General features: G+C 40.3%; 1 protein-coding gene across 1 annotated transcript in view; it reads right to left on the bottom strand.

Annotated features, from left to right (window-relative positions):
* Positions 1 to 16,603, bottom strand: part of COG7 (component of oligomeric golgi complex 7) — an 84,723-nt gene that overhangs the window by 46,046 nt on the left and 22,074 nt on the right. Inside the window, exon 7 of the mRNA XM_060078499.1 lies at positions 5,197 to 5,395. Within this exon, the coding sequence (XP_059934482.1) occupies positions 5,197 to 5,395 (199 nt within the window). The remainder of the gene's footprint in view (positions 1 to 5,196; positions 5,396 to 16,603) is intronic.

The following is a 16,603-nucleotide window of genomic DNA, read 5'->3' as shown; positions in this document are numbered from 1 at the left end:
GGAATCCAAAATCTTTTCCATAGCCTACAAGGTTCTGCATCGTTTGACCTCAGGAGGTGAAAGAGGGTGGTGGTTAAGGGTGAAGGCTCTTCTATTGAAGCTCTACTGCTTCCTAGTTAGGTGACTGTGTGCATGACTTAACTTTTCAGTGTCTGCTTCCTCAACTATAAAATGAGATTAATAATGGCATCAATTTTTTAAGGCTTAACTGGAGATTATGTAAAATAGTACGTGTCTAGCATGTATAAGCACCTAATAAAGGCCAGCTACTTTTATTTTTACTTCTATAGACTCAGCCTCCTTCACAATTCACCTAGCCTCTAGCCTTCCCTCGGCTCCTCAGAAGTTCCCCTCCGGCCACCTGCTACTGCTTCTGTCTGCAACGACCTTCTTCTTCCCTACCCCTCTTCATCTGGTTACCTCCTGTTCTTCCTTCAGCACTCACTAAGTTCAAGTCTGCTACTCTCAACCATCTTTATTTGCTTAAAACCATTTTGCTTTTCTCCTAGAACCATTTTGCTATTCTTCAAAGTACTCATCTCACTTGTAATCAAACACTCATTAGTGTGATTATTTGGTTATTTCCCACTGGAATATACATTGTATGAGAGCATAGCATCCTCAGCATCCATCACTCTAGAACTAGTCCATTTGTAGTTGAATAAATAAACCAAATACATTTTGACCTATCGATAATAGGGTCATGAAAAATAACTGTATGTGTTTATAATGCACACACACACACACACACACGTACACACACACACTCACACACTGCTGATGGGAACCAGAATTTTCCCTGTAGGAGAAAAGAGATGCAACTGAGAACAGCAAGAGGTAAAAATCTATTGGTGTTGCATTTGATTTGGAAGTATCAGTATAAACTGGTAATTTTAAAAACTATGCATTTCCTAGCTCTGTCCACAAAGGGCACAGGAAGTAATAGTAGCCCAGCAACAATAAGCACCCCTGGTGCCAGACCTTGGTTTCTAAATACCATTTCCCATTAGAAGAAACGAAGCTCGAGAAAATGGCTGATTCCCAGTCTGAGGCAGAGAAAGTACAAAGTGTTCCTGGAACAGTTTGTGCCAAAAAAACAATAAAGCACTCAAAGGCTGATAGGGACGTGTCAAAATGATACAGGAGCCAGCCTGAAGGGGCAACCACTGACCAAATTTGAAATAATTCGAGCATCAAAATGAATAATGAAAATAATGGATCATAATACAATGAATAAAAAAAGAATCCAATGAGTTCATAGTGATATCAAAGAGAAAGAAAAATCTCCTCTTCACAAAAGCATGCCAGCAAGGGACTTCTCTGGTAGCGCAGTGGTTAAGAATCTGTCTGCCAATGTAGGGGACACAGGGTCGAGCCCTGGTCTGGGAAGATCCCACATACAGTGGAGCAGCTAAGCCCGTGCACCACAACTACTGAAGCCCGTGCGCCTAGAGCCTGTGCTCCGCAACAAGAGAAACCACCGCAATGAGAAGTCCGCGCGCCACAATGAAGAAAAGCCTCCGCTCACCGCAACTAGAAAAAGCCCGTGCGCAGCAACGAAGACCCAACGTAGCCAAAAATAAATAAATAAATAAATTTATTAAAAAAAAAAAAGAATGCCAGCTAATACATGTAAAAGGAACGAGAGAATTAGAATACTACCATTTTATAATCAGCAATGTAAAAGTTTATTCAGACAAGGATTACCAATGGATGCTAAAGTCACTAGGTAAATATTTCTTAAGGAACAGTATATTCCTATGGGCTCAAAATATCACGCCACAGATACTTATTAATTACAAAGAGGAAAAGGTAACTTTACAATGGAGTGATCTGGCAGGTACAACTACCAAGTGATTAATCCAACCCATCAACAATAATTGGACATTGTGTCTCCTGATGTGATGCCATAGGAAGTACACATCATCACCAATGTAGTACTCTTACTAAAAATGTTTAATCAAAGTCTAATCACAAGGAAACAATTAGATAATTACAGAATATGGGACATTCTACAGGAAAACTACCCTGTATTCTTCAAAGACGTCAATGTCATGAAAGACAAAAGATGAGATGACTGTTTTAGATTAAAAGAGATTAAAGAGACAGGACAACCAAAGACAATGCATGTACACTGACTGGATTTTAATGGGAGGTAGGGAAACAGCTATAAAGACTTTTGTGGAACTGGGAAAACTTGTGTTTTGGATGACAATATTGAATCAATATAAAATGGGGGGTGATAATGATAACAAAATATTCTATTAAAAACATTTAAGTACACACACACTCTTATACAAAATTTGCATGTGTATATCATCCAAAATACTGTTTCTGGACAGTTGGTTGAGCATGATCTTTTTCCTTCCTTGTATTTTCTGGTTTTTTCTATACTGAATACATATTGCTTGTTAACTATAAAGTCAACAAATTATTTAACTTTTTGACTTTCTATTGCATAACCTTTTACATATTTTGAATTATACTATGTACATTATTAATTATTAAAATGGAAAAGTGTTAAAGGCAAACCAGAAAGTTAGAAAATATATCTGCAACATACTTGATAATGAGGAAAAAAATCCTTACTATATAAGGATATTTAGGGAATATACACCAGATTTTTAACAGTGGTTATTTCTAGCAAGCTGGTTATAGGAGACTTTCATTTTGTGTTACAGATAGCTATATCATGAATTTTTATAACAATACTTTGTTGCTTTTTAGAATACATTTAATAATATATTGCTTTAAATAAATTGCTCTTATAAATTAACCAGAAATAGATTAAACCCTCAAACAGAAAAAGAAGCAAAAGAATAAGCAATTCAAGAGAAAAATATAACTTTTTATAATATAATTTTCAAACTGGCTAGTAATCAAAGACATGAAAATTAAAATAATATATCATTAACTGTCTAAGAACCTGGCAAGTGAAAAAAAAGATAGAGCCTAGCGCTGGTGAGGGCATGCGGGAATGAGCAGTCTCATTTACTACTGATGGACGTGAAAACAGGTAGAAACTTCCTAAAGAGCAAAATGTGACAAACATCTTTAAATTTTTCGTTTATTAGCAATTGTAATTTTCAAACTTATCCCAAGGAATAATCAGAGTTGGGCTCCAAAATTAATACATAAGATTGTTAATAATAGTTTTATTTATAATAGCAGGTTTAAAAATTAAAGTAAGCCATAGTTACCAAGTGGTCATTAAAAACCATGTTTTAGGAAAATATTTAATGACATAAAAAATGCTCATTATATTAATTTGAGCAAAAAAGAGAATATAAGATAATATAAACTAATATTTTGGGACTTTCCTGGTGGCACAGTGGTTAAGACTCTGCCTGCCAATGCAGGGGACATGGGTTCAAGCCCTGGTCCAGGAAGATCCCACATGCCGCGGAGCAACTAAGCCCGCGTGTCACAACTACTGAGCCTGTGCTCTAGAGCCTGCGAGCCACAACTACTGAAGCTCGCATGCCTAGAGCCCATGCTATGCAACAAGAAAAGCCACTGCAATGATAAGCTCACACACCGCAACGAAGGGTAGCCCCTGCTAGCCACAACTAGAGAAAGCCCATGAGCAGCAATGAAGATCCAATGCAGTCAAAAATAAATAAATAAAATTTTTTTAAAAAAACTAATATTTTAAAATATGTATGTGCATATATATTTATATAGGCATATACTTATATATTTTATATTTATTTATGAAAATGTATAATTATATTTGAATTACTGGGAGGAAATAAAATGTTCCCATGGCCTTCTCTGAGTCATGAGATTATGGATCATTTTTACTCTTTTATTTTTATTTTTGTGTGTGTTTCCAAAGTATTTTTAAATTAAAAACTACGTATACTTTTTAGGGCTTCCCTGGTGGCACAGTGACTGACAGTCCGCCTGCCAATGCAGGGGACACGGGTTCGTGCCCCGGTCCGGGAAGATCCCACATGCCGCGGAGCGGCTGGGCCCGTGAGCCATGGCCGCTGAGCCTGCGCGTCCGGAGTCTGTGCTCCACAACGGGAGAGGCCACAACAGCGAGAGGCCCGCGTACCACAAAAAATAAATAAATAAATTCGTATACTTTTTTGAAAACCTCAGTAGGAATCATTAAAAATCTAAACTTCCATGGCTGACTAACAAAGCATTTTCTGTATCTGATTCTTCAGAGGGTGGTTCTCTCTTCTTCAATAATGTCCATCACTAGTGGGAGAAAAGCAACCTGCTCCTTGCCCTGCCTTCATTCCACTTTGCTCCACAGGACGCTCAGCCTACATACTCTTCAGCCACTAGGACCACAGCATCCAGGTCCCTTGGAAGCCACATCCACCATGCCTCTCCCACAACCAGGGCCTGCCAGTGAGTGTGCCAAAAACACCAATGAGTCATCAGGAACTCGAACAATAAACACACTCCCAGGAATGTACGAGGTAATTACACACAAAGGTAATTAAAGAGAATAACTATTAAATAAACCAAGTCAGTGACACACAGCAGCCAAACGGAAGAAGCAGGCCTTCCTGAAGCAATTTCCTGATTTGACAGTAGCATTCGTGATGAAGTCTGTATGACTAAAAAGTTTATGATGCTTTTAACCTAGATGGGAAACAGCTGGGGAAATGCAACACACCAGGCATTGTTTGCCCAAATGGGAAGAAGGAGTGCTTTGCTCTCATATAGCAGCTGGGGAAAGCCCAATTTCCTTATAGCCATCCTTAGTCCTAATGCAGCACCCCTGCCCTTAAAAACTTGCTGTTGTCCTATCAAAAAGCTCCTCTAATCCATTTGTTCTCTTAAACTTACTTTTTAGGTTGACTTACCCAAGGTTCTGTGATGCCTTGAAAAGAAGAGGACACTACCCTCCCAAGTGTAACTCACTGCCAACTCGTTGCCACTAATGTCTACCTGCCTCTTACATTCTAAGCCCCTGCAGAAGTGTCTATCACTTCCCCAGAGTGTGTAAAGCACCTAGGCAGCACTGGAGCTAGGCAACAATATATTAAGCAACAATTATTTCCATAATGGTAATGTTTTCATGGAAAAGGTTTTCATATCTGTTAAGAAGGAAAACACTGATCCCTTGCATTTCTGTAAAATCAGTCACCAGAAAAGAAAAACAAACCCAGGCCCCAGAAGCTTCAAAAAGAGCGAGTAAAAACAAGCCCGCGAGCTGGGAGGAAGGATGTTTACCTGCATGGGGGAGCAGGGCCATCTCCAATCCCTTGGCGAAGTGGGCGGTGGCATCGTAGAACTCCAGCAGCTTGACGAGCTCCAGCTCGGGCCCTGCCCTCTCCACACTGGAGCTGAGGCAGATGGGCAGAGAGGGCACCAGGGCCCCCAGGGTCTGAATCAGCAGCACAGTCACCACCTCATGGGGGTTCCTGAAAACCTGCAGGGGGAGAGAGGTATCTGTGTTAGCACATTGGAGCAGACCTTCTAAAGAAGCAGACTCCTGGACTGCTCAAAGGAATCCTTCCAAGCCAGAAAGCGGTCTGGTCAAGAGCCCCAAGCTTTCCTCAGCACCCATGTGAACATGCTCAGAAAGCCAAGTAAACTAGCAAGACTTGCATCCTGTCAAGGACAATTGGCTACTTTCTGTCTATCGTTGGCCCCACCCTCCACTTGCCTCCTGCTGTGCGGCCCGGTTTCTAACAGGCCGTGGACCCTGGGTTCGGGGACCCCTGTTTTAAGTACAGATTCACTTAGTCAAATGTGAAACAAGATATAAGACTGTTCTTATGCAACACTAAGGCCAAAATTAGTGTAAGTTTAAAAATTATAAAATCAATCAATTCACATTTTTATTAGAAAATATCTTGAAATGAAGGAAAATGGAAACCAAAACATGGATACAGCAAAAGCAGTGCAAAGGGGAAAATTTATAGCTGTAAATGCACACATTAAAAAAGCAGAAATATCTCAAATCAATAACCTAACTGTACACATTTAGGAACTAGAAAAAGAGGAAACTAAACCCAAAGCTAGTAGAAGAAAGGATATAATAAAGATTAGAGCAGAGGTAAATGAAATAGAGAACAGAAAATCAACTTAAAAACTCAACAAAATCAGAAGTTAGTTCTTTTAAAAGATTAACAAAATGGCAAACCTTTTACCTAGACTGACCAAAAAAAAAAAAAAAAAAGATTAGATTCAAATTACTAAGATCAGGTATGAAGGTGGGGACATTTACTACCAATTTTATAGAAATAAAAGGGATTATAAGAGAATACTATGAACAGCTGTATGCTAACAAACTGGATAACCTAGATGAATTGGACAAAAAATTCCTACAAATATTATTTACCAAAAGCGACTTCAGAAAATCTGAATAGACCTATAACTAGTAAGGAGACTGAATCAGTAATCAAAAACCTCCCAATAAAGAAAAAACGAGAACCAGACGGCTTCACTGGTAAATTCTACCAAACATTAAAAGAATTAATACCAATCCTTCTCAAACTCTTCCCAAAAAATTGGAGAGGAGGGAGCATGTTATATTCTGAATTGTGTCTCCCCAAAATTCGTATATTGAATTCCAAATCTCCCAGTACCTCAGAATGTGACTATATATTTGGACCTAAGGCCTTTAAAGAGGCAATTAAGATAAAATGAGGTCATCTGGGTGGGCCCTAATCCAATCTGACCAGTGTCCTTATACAAGAGGAGATTAGGACACAGGCACACATAAAGGAAAGACACAGGGAAAAGACTGCCATCTGCAAGCCAAGGGAAGAAGCCTCAGAAGAAATCAACCCGGCCAACACCTTGACCTTGGGCTTCTAGCCTCCAGAACGAATTTCTATTCTTTAAACCACCTACTCCATGGTACTTTGTTATTGCAGCCCTAGCAAACTAATATAGAACACTTCCTAATTTATTCTATGACGGCATCATTAACCTGATACCAAAGCCAGGCAAATACTAAAAGAAAAGAAAAGAAAATTATAGACCAATATCTCTTATAAATACACATACAAAAATACTCAACAAAATACTAGTAAACTGAATTTAGCAGCATATTAAAAGAATTATACACCATGACTGAGACTGATCTCCAGAATGAATGGTTCAACATATCAAATTAGTCAATGTAATATACTATATTAACAGAATGAAGGGGGAAAAAGCTCATTAATCTCAATTAATGCAGAAAAAGCATCTGACAAAATTCAACACCCTTTCATAATTGGAAAAAACAAAACCACTCAATAAACTAGGAATAGAAAGGAAACTCTTCAACATGATAAAGGCCATAGCAGAGAAACCCATGGCTAACATCACATTCAATGGTGAAACACTCAAAGCTTTCCCCCTAAGACCAGGAACAAGATAAGGGTGCCTGCTTTTGCCACTTTATTCAACATAATAATGGAAGTTCTAGCCAGAAGAATTGGACAAGAAAAAGTAATAAAAGGCATCTATATTGGAAAGGAAAAAGTAACGTTATCTCTTCACAAATGATGTAATCTTTTATGTAGAAAATCCTAACAAATTGGAAAACAAACAAAAAAACCGTTAGCAGTAATAAATTCAGCAAAGTTGCAAGATGGAAAATCAACAAACAAAAATCACTCACGGGCTTCCCTGGTGGCGCAGTGGTTGAGAGTCTGCCTGCCGATGCAGGGGATGCGGGTTCGTGCCCCGGTACGGGAAGATCCCACATGCCGCGGAGCGGCTGGGCCAATGAGCCATGGCCACTAAGCCTGCGCGTCCGAGGCCTGTGCTCCACAATGGGAGAGGCCACAACAGTGAGAGGCCCGGGTACCGCAAAAAAAAAAAACAACAAAAAAAACCCACTCACATTCAGGGACTTCCCTGGTGGCACAGTGGTTAAGACTCTGCGCTCCCAATGCAGAGGGCCTGGCTTTGACCCCTAGTCAGAGAACTAGATCCCACATGCATGCCGCAACTAAGAGTTTGCATGCGACAACTAAGGAGCCCAGGAGCCACAACTAAGGAGCCCGCCTGCCACAACTAAGGAGCCCGCCTGCCACAACTAAAAGACCCAGTGCAACAAAATAAATAATTTTTAAAAAATCACTTGCATTTCTATACTAGCAATTCTATCCTAACAATCTGAAAAGCAAATTAAGAAAATTATTCCATTTATAATAGCATCAAAAAGAATAAAGTATTTAGAAATAAATGTAACAAAGGAACTAAAAGACTTGTACACTGAAAACGACAAAACACTGCTGAGAGAAATGAAAGAATACACACAAAAAATGGAAAGACTTCCCATGTTCATGCACTGGAAGACTTAATATTGTTAACATGGTAATACTACCCAAAGCCATCTACATATTCAATGCAATCTCCATCAAAATCCCAAAGGTGTTTTCTGGAAAAACAGGAAAACCCATCCTAAAATTCATATGGAATTTGAGGGAACCCCAAATAGCAAAAACAATATTGAAGAAGAGGATCATTGGCTACCTCACACTTCCTAATTTCAAAACTTACTACAAAGCTATAATAGTCAAAACAGTGTGGTACTTGCGTAAGGAAAGACATATAGCCCAATGGAATAGAGAGCCCAGAAACACACATACATGGTCAAATGATTTTCAACATGAGTGCCAAAATCATTCAATGGGAAAAGGACAGTCTTTTCAACAAATGGTGCTCAGAAAACTGGATACTACATGCAAAAAAAAAAAAAAAAGTTGGACCCTTACCTGATACCATATACAAAAATTAACTCAAAATTAATCAGACCTAAATGTTAAGAGTAAACTATAGGGCTTCCCTGGTGGCACAGTGGTTAAGAATCCGCCTGCCAATGAAGGGGACATGGATTCGAGCCCCAGTCCGGGAAGATACCACATGCCACGGAGCAACTAAGCCCAAGTGCCACAACTACTGGGCCTGCACTCTAGAGCCCACAAGCCACAACTACTGAAGCCCACACGCCTAGAACCCATGCTCTGCAACAAGAGAAGCCACCGCGGTGAGAAGCCCGTGCACTGCAACAAAAAGTAGCCCCCGCTCACTGCAACTAGAGAAAGCCTGTGAGCAACAATGAAGACCCAATTCAGCCAAAAATAATTTTTTTTTTTTTTTTTTTTTTGCGGTATGCGGGCCTCTCCCGTTGGGGAGCACAGGCTCCGGACACGGAGGCTCAGCGGCCATGCCATGGCTCGCAGGCCTAGCCGCTCCACGGCATGTGGGATCTTCCTGGACCTGGGCACGAACCCACGTCCCCTGCATTGGCAGGCGGACTCTCAACCACTGCACCACCAGAGAAGCCCTAAATTAATTTTTTTTTAAAAAGAGTAACCTATAAAATTCTTAGAAGAAAACATAGGGCAAAATCCTCATGACCTTGGATTTGGCAACAGTTGGCCCTCCATATCTACACATTCTGCATCCACAGATTCAACCAACCTCAGATCAAAAATATTCAGGAAAAAAAAAAAAAACCCTCCAGAAAGTTCCAAAAAGCAAAACTTGAATTTGCTGCATACCAGCAACTATTTACATAGCCTTTACATTGTATTAGGTATTATAAGTAATCTAGAGATGATTTAAAGTATGCAGGAGTATGGGCATAGGTTGTATGCAAATACCACACCATTTTACATAAGGGACTTGAGCACCCATGGATCTTGGTATGGGGAGGAGGGTGGGTTCCTGGATCAATTCCCTGAGGATACAAAGAGATGACTATAGTTTCTTAAGTATGACACCAAAAGCATAGGCAATAAAAGAAAAAACAGATAAACTGGACTATATCAAAATTAAAAATTTGTTAAAGCACGTTGCAAATAGAGTGAAAAGACAACCAATGGAATGGGAGAAAATATTTGCAAATCATGTAACTGATAAGGGATTAATATCCAGAATATATAAAGAACTCCTACAATTCAACAACATAAAACCAAACACTACAATTCAAAAATGGGCAAAAAACTGTAATAGACATTTCTCCAAAGACGATAATACAAATGGCTGACGAGCACGTGAAAAGATGTTCAACATCATTAGTCATTAGGGAAATACAAATCAAAACCTCCATGAGATACCATTTCACACACACTAGAATGGCTATTTATCAAAAAAGTGGAAAATAACAAGTGTTGACAAGGATGTAGAGAAATTGGAATTCTTATGCATTGCTGATGGGAATGTAAAATGGTGCAGCTGCTATAGAAAACAGTCTGGCAGTTTCTCAAAATGTTAAACATAGGATTATGATATGATCCAGCAATTCCACTTGTAGGTATACACCCCAAAGAATTGAAAACAGGGACCCAAGGAGATATTTGTACACCCATGTTCAGAGCAGCATTACTCACAATAGCCAAAAGGTGGAAGCAATTCAAGTGTTTATCAACAAATGAATGGATAGACAAAATGTAGTAAATACATACAACAGATTATTCAGCCATAAAAAAGGAATGAAAATTCTGATACATGCTACAACATGGATGATCCCTGAAACCATTACGCTAAGTGAAATCAGCCAAACACATAAGGACAAATATCATATGGCCCTACTTATAAGAGGTATCTAGAATAGGAAAATTTATAGACACAGTAAAGGTTAAGGTTACTAGGGGATGGAAGAGGGCGAAGTGGGGAGTTATTACTTAATGAGTACACAGTTTCTGTTTAGGGTGATGAAAAAGTTCTGGAAACAGATAGCATGATAGTTAATCAACACTGTGAATGTACTTAAAGCCACTTGATTGTACACTTAAAATGGCTAAAATGGTCAATTTTATGTATATTTTACCACACACAAAAAATTAACTATCAAACCAATAAAATTCAAAATAATAGGACAGATGAAGATGTTTACTGCAACTAAACTGCCTTTTTCATCAATAATTTGATCTGACTGCTACAGCACAGATTTTTTTTTGAGTTCAGCTTGCCTATGCTTCTCTGTGGTATGTGAGGAGAATTCTTACACTGCTTCTATCTCTACTCAAACTACAAACTACTAAGAAAACATCAAGTTGGCAACGGCATTAAACAGCACTCACTTGGCACTAGCACTTACATCATCTAAGCATTAAGTTTGTCTCTTTCTTTTTTCACTGCCCCCCAACAGAACAGGGGTACCAATGTGACTGTCAACAGAAAAGCACCCACTGAAATTACATGGCAGTACTTGGTTATAAGGTGGTCACATACATGACCCAAAATATGCTTATATTTTTTCTTAGATTATTACCAAAATAGAAAACAAAATTTTTAAATTCTCATAGAGAATTCACAAAACTTCAGCAAACACCTGTTTAGTTTAATAAACATCACTGCTGGGGTCTGAGAGAAAGAACTAGAGGAAATGCAAATCTAACCCAACAAATACCGAAATGACCAATTTATATCCTGAGCAACAGCTTCCAGCCATCTACTGGATGCCACCATTAAGCTGAGCCACTCTCACTTGGAATTTAAAAGTGTCCTGAATTGGAATTCATTATTTTCCCACTGACCTCCCCAGGTCTGTTTCTATCAACTTCCTTATTTCTGTCAGTAGCATCTCCATTCAACCAGAATAAAAATCTCCCTTTTCACTTTCCTTTCTTTCAGTCCCTTTATCAGTTACCAGGTCCTAGCAACTGTTCATTTTTTAACTGGGTATCTTTTGCTACATTACCATCACCATCCTAGACCAAACACAGCTTCCTACCTGTCTTCAGTCTTTCCTCATCAATTCACCCTATTTACCACCACCAAATTCATTATTTTGAAATGTTATTTAGAATTTTTCTTACACTTTAAATGTTTAAATACTGCAAGATTCAACAATCAACATTTTGCCACAATTGCTTTATTTCTATTTCTCTCTAAGCCATTGGAAAGGTAATCACAGATATCATGACACATCACCCCTAACTACCTCAGTGTTTATCTCTTAAGAATAAGGCCATCCTCTTATATTACAACACTGCAAATAATCAAACGTAACCTTGATTTAATACTTTTACCTGCCACAGTCCATGTTAAAATTTCCCCAATTGTTCTTTCAATGCCCTTGATAGGTTTTTTTTGTCATCATGCAGAACCCAATCCAGGATAATGAAATTACATTTAGTTGTCTTTTTTTTTTTTGTCTCCTTTAATCTAAACAATTTCCTGACTTTTTTTCTTTCATGACACTGACATTTTTGAAGAGTCTAGAACAGTTGTTTTGAAACGTGGTCTTTGATTTGGATTTGTCTGCATGTTTCCTCATGGTAAGACTTTTTGGCAGAGAAACTACATAGGTGATATTCTGACACCAAAAGCATTCTTAAAACAGTAACATCATCGTTCACTCTATCGCTCCAGAGGCTCACTATCTTCTAGAGAAAGCCAGATTTGTCTCGCATTCAATGTTCCCACTCCCTCCACACAAAGCTGCACCAATACAAACCCTCCTCTGTCTCCATCCAGTGTATTCCCCCCACGATCCCCCAAACATAAGAGAACCATAGAGACCTTTACATATCACCCAGTCCAACGTCCTGATTTGACAAAACAAACATTTTACTACAAGAACGGATGGGACCAAAGGAGAAAATGAAAACTATTCTTATCTAGAAAGAGAAATCCTGACTCCTCTCCTTGTATTGCGAGAAAGGACTAGGCAATGAGTACCTACTTCACTCTTAGCTCCTACTTAAGTGACCTGAGGCTGGGGTGCCGGGTGGAGGGGGGAGAATTAGACTAAACGACTCTGTACCCAAGCGTTCTAATTGGTTGGTCAGCTGAAACTATGTTTATAGCTGATAGTTTCAGCTGACCAACCAACAGGTCCCCTATGCTCAAAGGTGTCCCCTTTCCTTTAAAGTGATCTGGCAAAAGGGATGCTCTGGCCATTTGCCAAACGAGAACCAAAAGTTCAAAGACTGTAAGACCAAACTTAACAACGAGGGCCATAGAATTAACCCAAACAGCACATGGAAAAACAATCTGACCTTACCCTACACTACACACAAAAAATAATTCAAGATGGGCCATAGAACTAAATGTAAAAGCTCAACAAGCTTCTATAAGAAAACACAGAAGAAGAGCTTTGCAACTTGGGGAATGGTGATGGTTTCTGAGGACAAAGAAAGCAATAACCATAAAAGAAACGATAAAATCAAGTTCATCAGAATCAACACTTCTGCTTAAGCCACAGACTGGAAGGAAATATCTACAAAATATATCTGATAAAGAACTTATATCTAGAATATGTAAAGAACTCCTATAACTCAATAATAGAAAGGCAAATTACCCAATTTTTTTAAATGGGCAGAAGACCAGAACAGATACTTCACAAAGGAAGATATACAAATGGCCAATAAGCATGTGAAAAGGTGTTCAACATCCTTAATCATCAGGGAATTGCAAATTAAAACCACAGAGAGATACTACAACACACCCACCAGAATGGCTAAGATTAAAAAGACAACACCTAGGGACTTCCCTGGTGGCGCACTGGTTAAGAATCCGTTTGCCAATGCAGGGGACACAGGTTCGAGCCCTGGTCCGGGAAGATCCCACATGCCACGGAGCAACTAACCCTATGCACCACAACTATTGAGCCTGTGCTCTAGAGCCCACAAGCCACAACTACTGAGGCTGAGTGCCACAACTACTGAAGCCCGTGCACCCAGAGCCTGTGCTGTGCAACAAGAGAAGTCACTGCAACGAGAAGCCCACGCACCGCAACAAAGAGTAGCCTCTGCTCACTACAACTAGAGAAAGCCCGCACACAGCAACGAAGACCCAACGCAGCCAAAAATAATAAATAAATTAAATTAAATTAAATTAAAAAAAAAAAGAATCTGCCTGCCAATGCAGGGGACATGGGTTCGAGCCCTGGTCCAGGAAGATCCCACAGGCTGTGGAACAACTAAGCCCGTGTGCCACGACTACTGAGCCTGTGCTCTAGAGCCCACGAGCCACAATTACTGAGCCCACGTGCTGCAACTACTTTAGCCTGCACGCCTACAGCCCGTGCTCTGCAACGAGAAGCCACCGCAGTGAGAAGCCCGCACACTGCAACGAAGAGTAGCCCCCATTCACTGCAATTAGAGAAAGCCCAAGTGCAGCAACGAAGACCCAATGCAGCCAAAAATAAATAAATAAAATAAATAAATTTACAACAACAAAAAAAAGACAACACCTGATGTGTAGCAATCAGAACTCTCACATGCTTGTGTTGTGGGAATGTAAAAAGCTCAGTTATTTTGAAAAAGTGCCGATTTCTTTATTTCTTTATTTTTGGCTGCGTTGGGTCTTCGTTGCTGTGTACGTGCTTTCTCTAGTTGCTTTGAGCAGGGGCTACTCTGCGTTGCAGTGCGCGGGCTTCTCATTGTGGTGTCTTCTCTTGTTGTGGGGCACAGGCTCTAGGCACGTGGGCTTCAGTAGTTGTGGCACGTGGGCTCAGTAGCTGTGGCTCGCGGGCTCTAGAGCGCAAGCTCAGTAGTTGTGGCGCACAGGCTTAGTTGCTCCGTGGCATGTGGGATCTTCCCGGACCAGGGCTCAAACCTGTGTCCCCTGCGTTGGCAGGCGGATTCCCAACCACTGCGCCACCAGGGAAGCCCCAAAAGTGCCGATTTCTTATAAATCTAAATATAGACCTACTCTCAGCAATTCCACTTCCACGTCTTTACCCAAGAGATATGAACATGTGGTGTCCACAAAAAACTTACAGGGCTTCCCTGGTGGCGCAGTGGTTGAGAGTCCGCTTGCCGAAGCAGGGGACACGGGTTCGTGCCCCGGCCTGGGAAGATCCCACATGCTGCGGAGCAGTTGGGCCCGTGAGCCATGGCCGCTGAGCCTGTGCGTCCGAAGTCTGTGCTCCGCAACGGGAGAGGCCACAACAGTGAGAGGCCCGCGTGCAGCAAAAAATAAAATAAATAAAAATAAAAAAATAATAATAAAAAAAAAAACTTACAGAACAATGTTTAGAGCAGCTTTATTTATAATTGCAGCAAACTGGAAATAGCAGAAGTATCCATCAATAAAAGACCTAATAGGGCTTCCATGGTGGCACAGTGTAAGAATCCACCAGCCAATGCAGGGGACACAGGTTTGAGCCCTGGTCCGGGAAGATCCCACAAGCTATGGAGCAACTAAGCCCGAGCACCACAACTACTGAGCCTGTGCTCTAGAGCTCACGAGCCACAACTACTGAAGCCCGTGCTCCGCAATAAGAGAAGCCACCTCAGTGAGAAGCCCATGCACTGCAACAAAGAGTAGCCCCCACTCGCTGCAACTAGAGAAAGCCCGCGCACAGCAACAAAGACCCAATGCAGCCAAAAATAAATTAATTAAATAAATAAAATTTTTTAAAAACTCAATAAACAAAACTGTTATATATTCATACCATGTAAGAGTGTTCAGTAATAAAAAGGAACAAGCTACTGATACGTACAACAACATGAATAAATCTCCAAAAACATGCTGAATGAAAGAAGCCTCGCCAAAAGGACATACACCATATGATTCCATTTACATGAAATTCTAAAACAGGCTAAACTAACTTATGGTGGGAAAAATCAGAACAGTGGTTGCCTTCAGGGATATTGGTACAAAGACTGACTGAGAAGGAACACAAGGGAACTTTCTAGCGTGATAGTCATGTTCCATATCTTGGTAGGGGATTAGGTTAAACAGCATTTGTCAAAACTAATTAAATGGCATATTTAAGATCATTGCATTTCATAATTTTACCTAAAAAAATCCCAGTAAACAAATACTGAACTCTAGTTAATAATACATATATTCTGAAGTGAATGATGTTTGCAACTTACTTTGAAATGAATCAAAAAATAAGATGGGTCAATGAACAGATACACATGGATAGATGGATAGATTTGTGATAAAGCAAATATAGCAAAATGTTCATTGTAGAACACAGGAGGTGGGTACATGGGTGTTCACTGTACAATTCTTTCAAATTTTTTATATGTTGGAAACTTTCCATATTAAAATACTGGGGAAAGGGAATTCCCTGGCAGTCCAGTGGTTAAGACTCTGCACTTCCACTGCAAGGGGCCGGGGTTCAATCCCTGGTTGGGGAACTAAGATCCCACATGCTACGTGGCATGGCCAAAATATAAAAAATAAAATAAAATACTGGGGAAAAGAAATCTTTAGAGACATTCACCCTGGCACCTTTGGTTTTCTTCTGTGCTCTACTGAGCTTCAGGAGATGACAGTCACCTATCATGCTCACATTCTGAAAAGAAAATGGGCCACGGGACAAAAGTGGAAATTAGCATAAATGAACTGTTGTGGTTTTTTTTGCAGTACGCGGGCCTCTCACTGCTGCGGCCTCTCCCGTTGCAGAGCACAGGCTCCGGACGCGCAGACTCAGCAGCCACGGCTCACGGGCCCAGCCGCTCCGCGGCATGTGGGATCTTCCCGGACCGGGGCGCGAACCTGTGTCCCCTACATCGGCAGGCAGACTCTCAACCACTGCACCACCAGGGAAGCCCGGCATGAACTGTTTTTATCCTCAAGATATAAGCAGTAGAGGAGACAAGGACACAGAAATGCGTGCAGATGGACAGGATCACTGAAAACTGACGATTACATAAAAAATGGGAAACTTCTACAGGAGGTTGTTTTTTGTTTTGTTCGCTGGTTTGGGGGTATTTTTGGT

This window comes from Mesoplodon densirostris, chromosome 16 (genome assembly GCF_025265405.1).
Source record: "Mesoplodon densirostris isolate mMesDen1 chromosome 16, mMesDen1 primary haplotype, whole genome shotgun sequence".
In the NCBI taxonomy this organism is placed as follows: Eukaryota; Metazoa; Chordata; class Mammalia; order Artiodactyla; family Ziphiidae; genus Mesoplodon; species Mesoplodon densirostris.
This window is presented reverse-complemented; position numbering and strand designations above follow the sequence as displayed.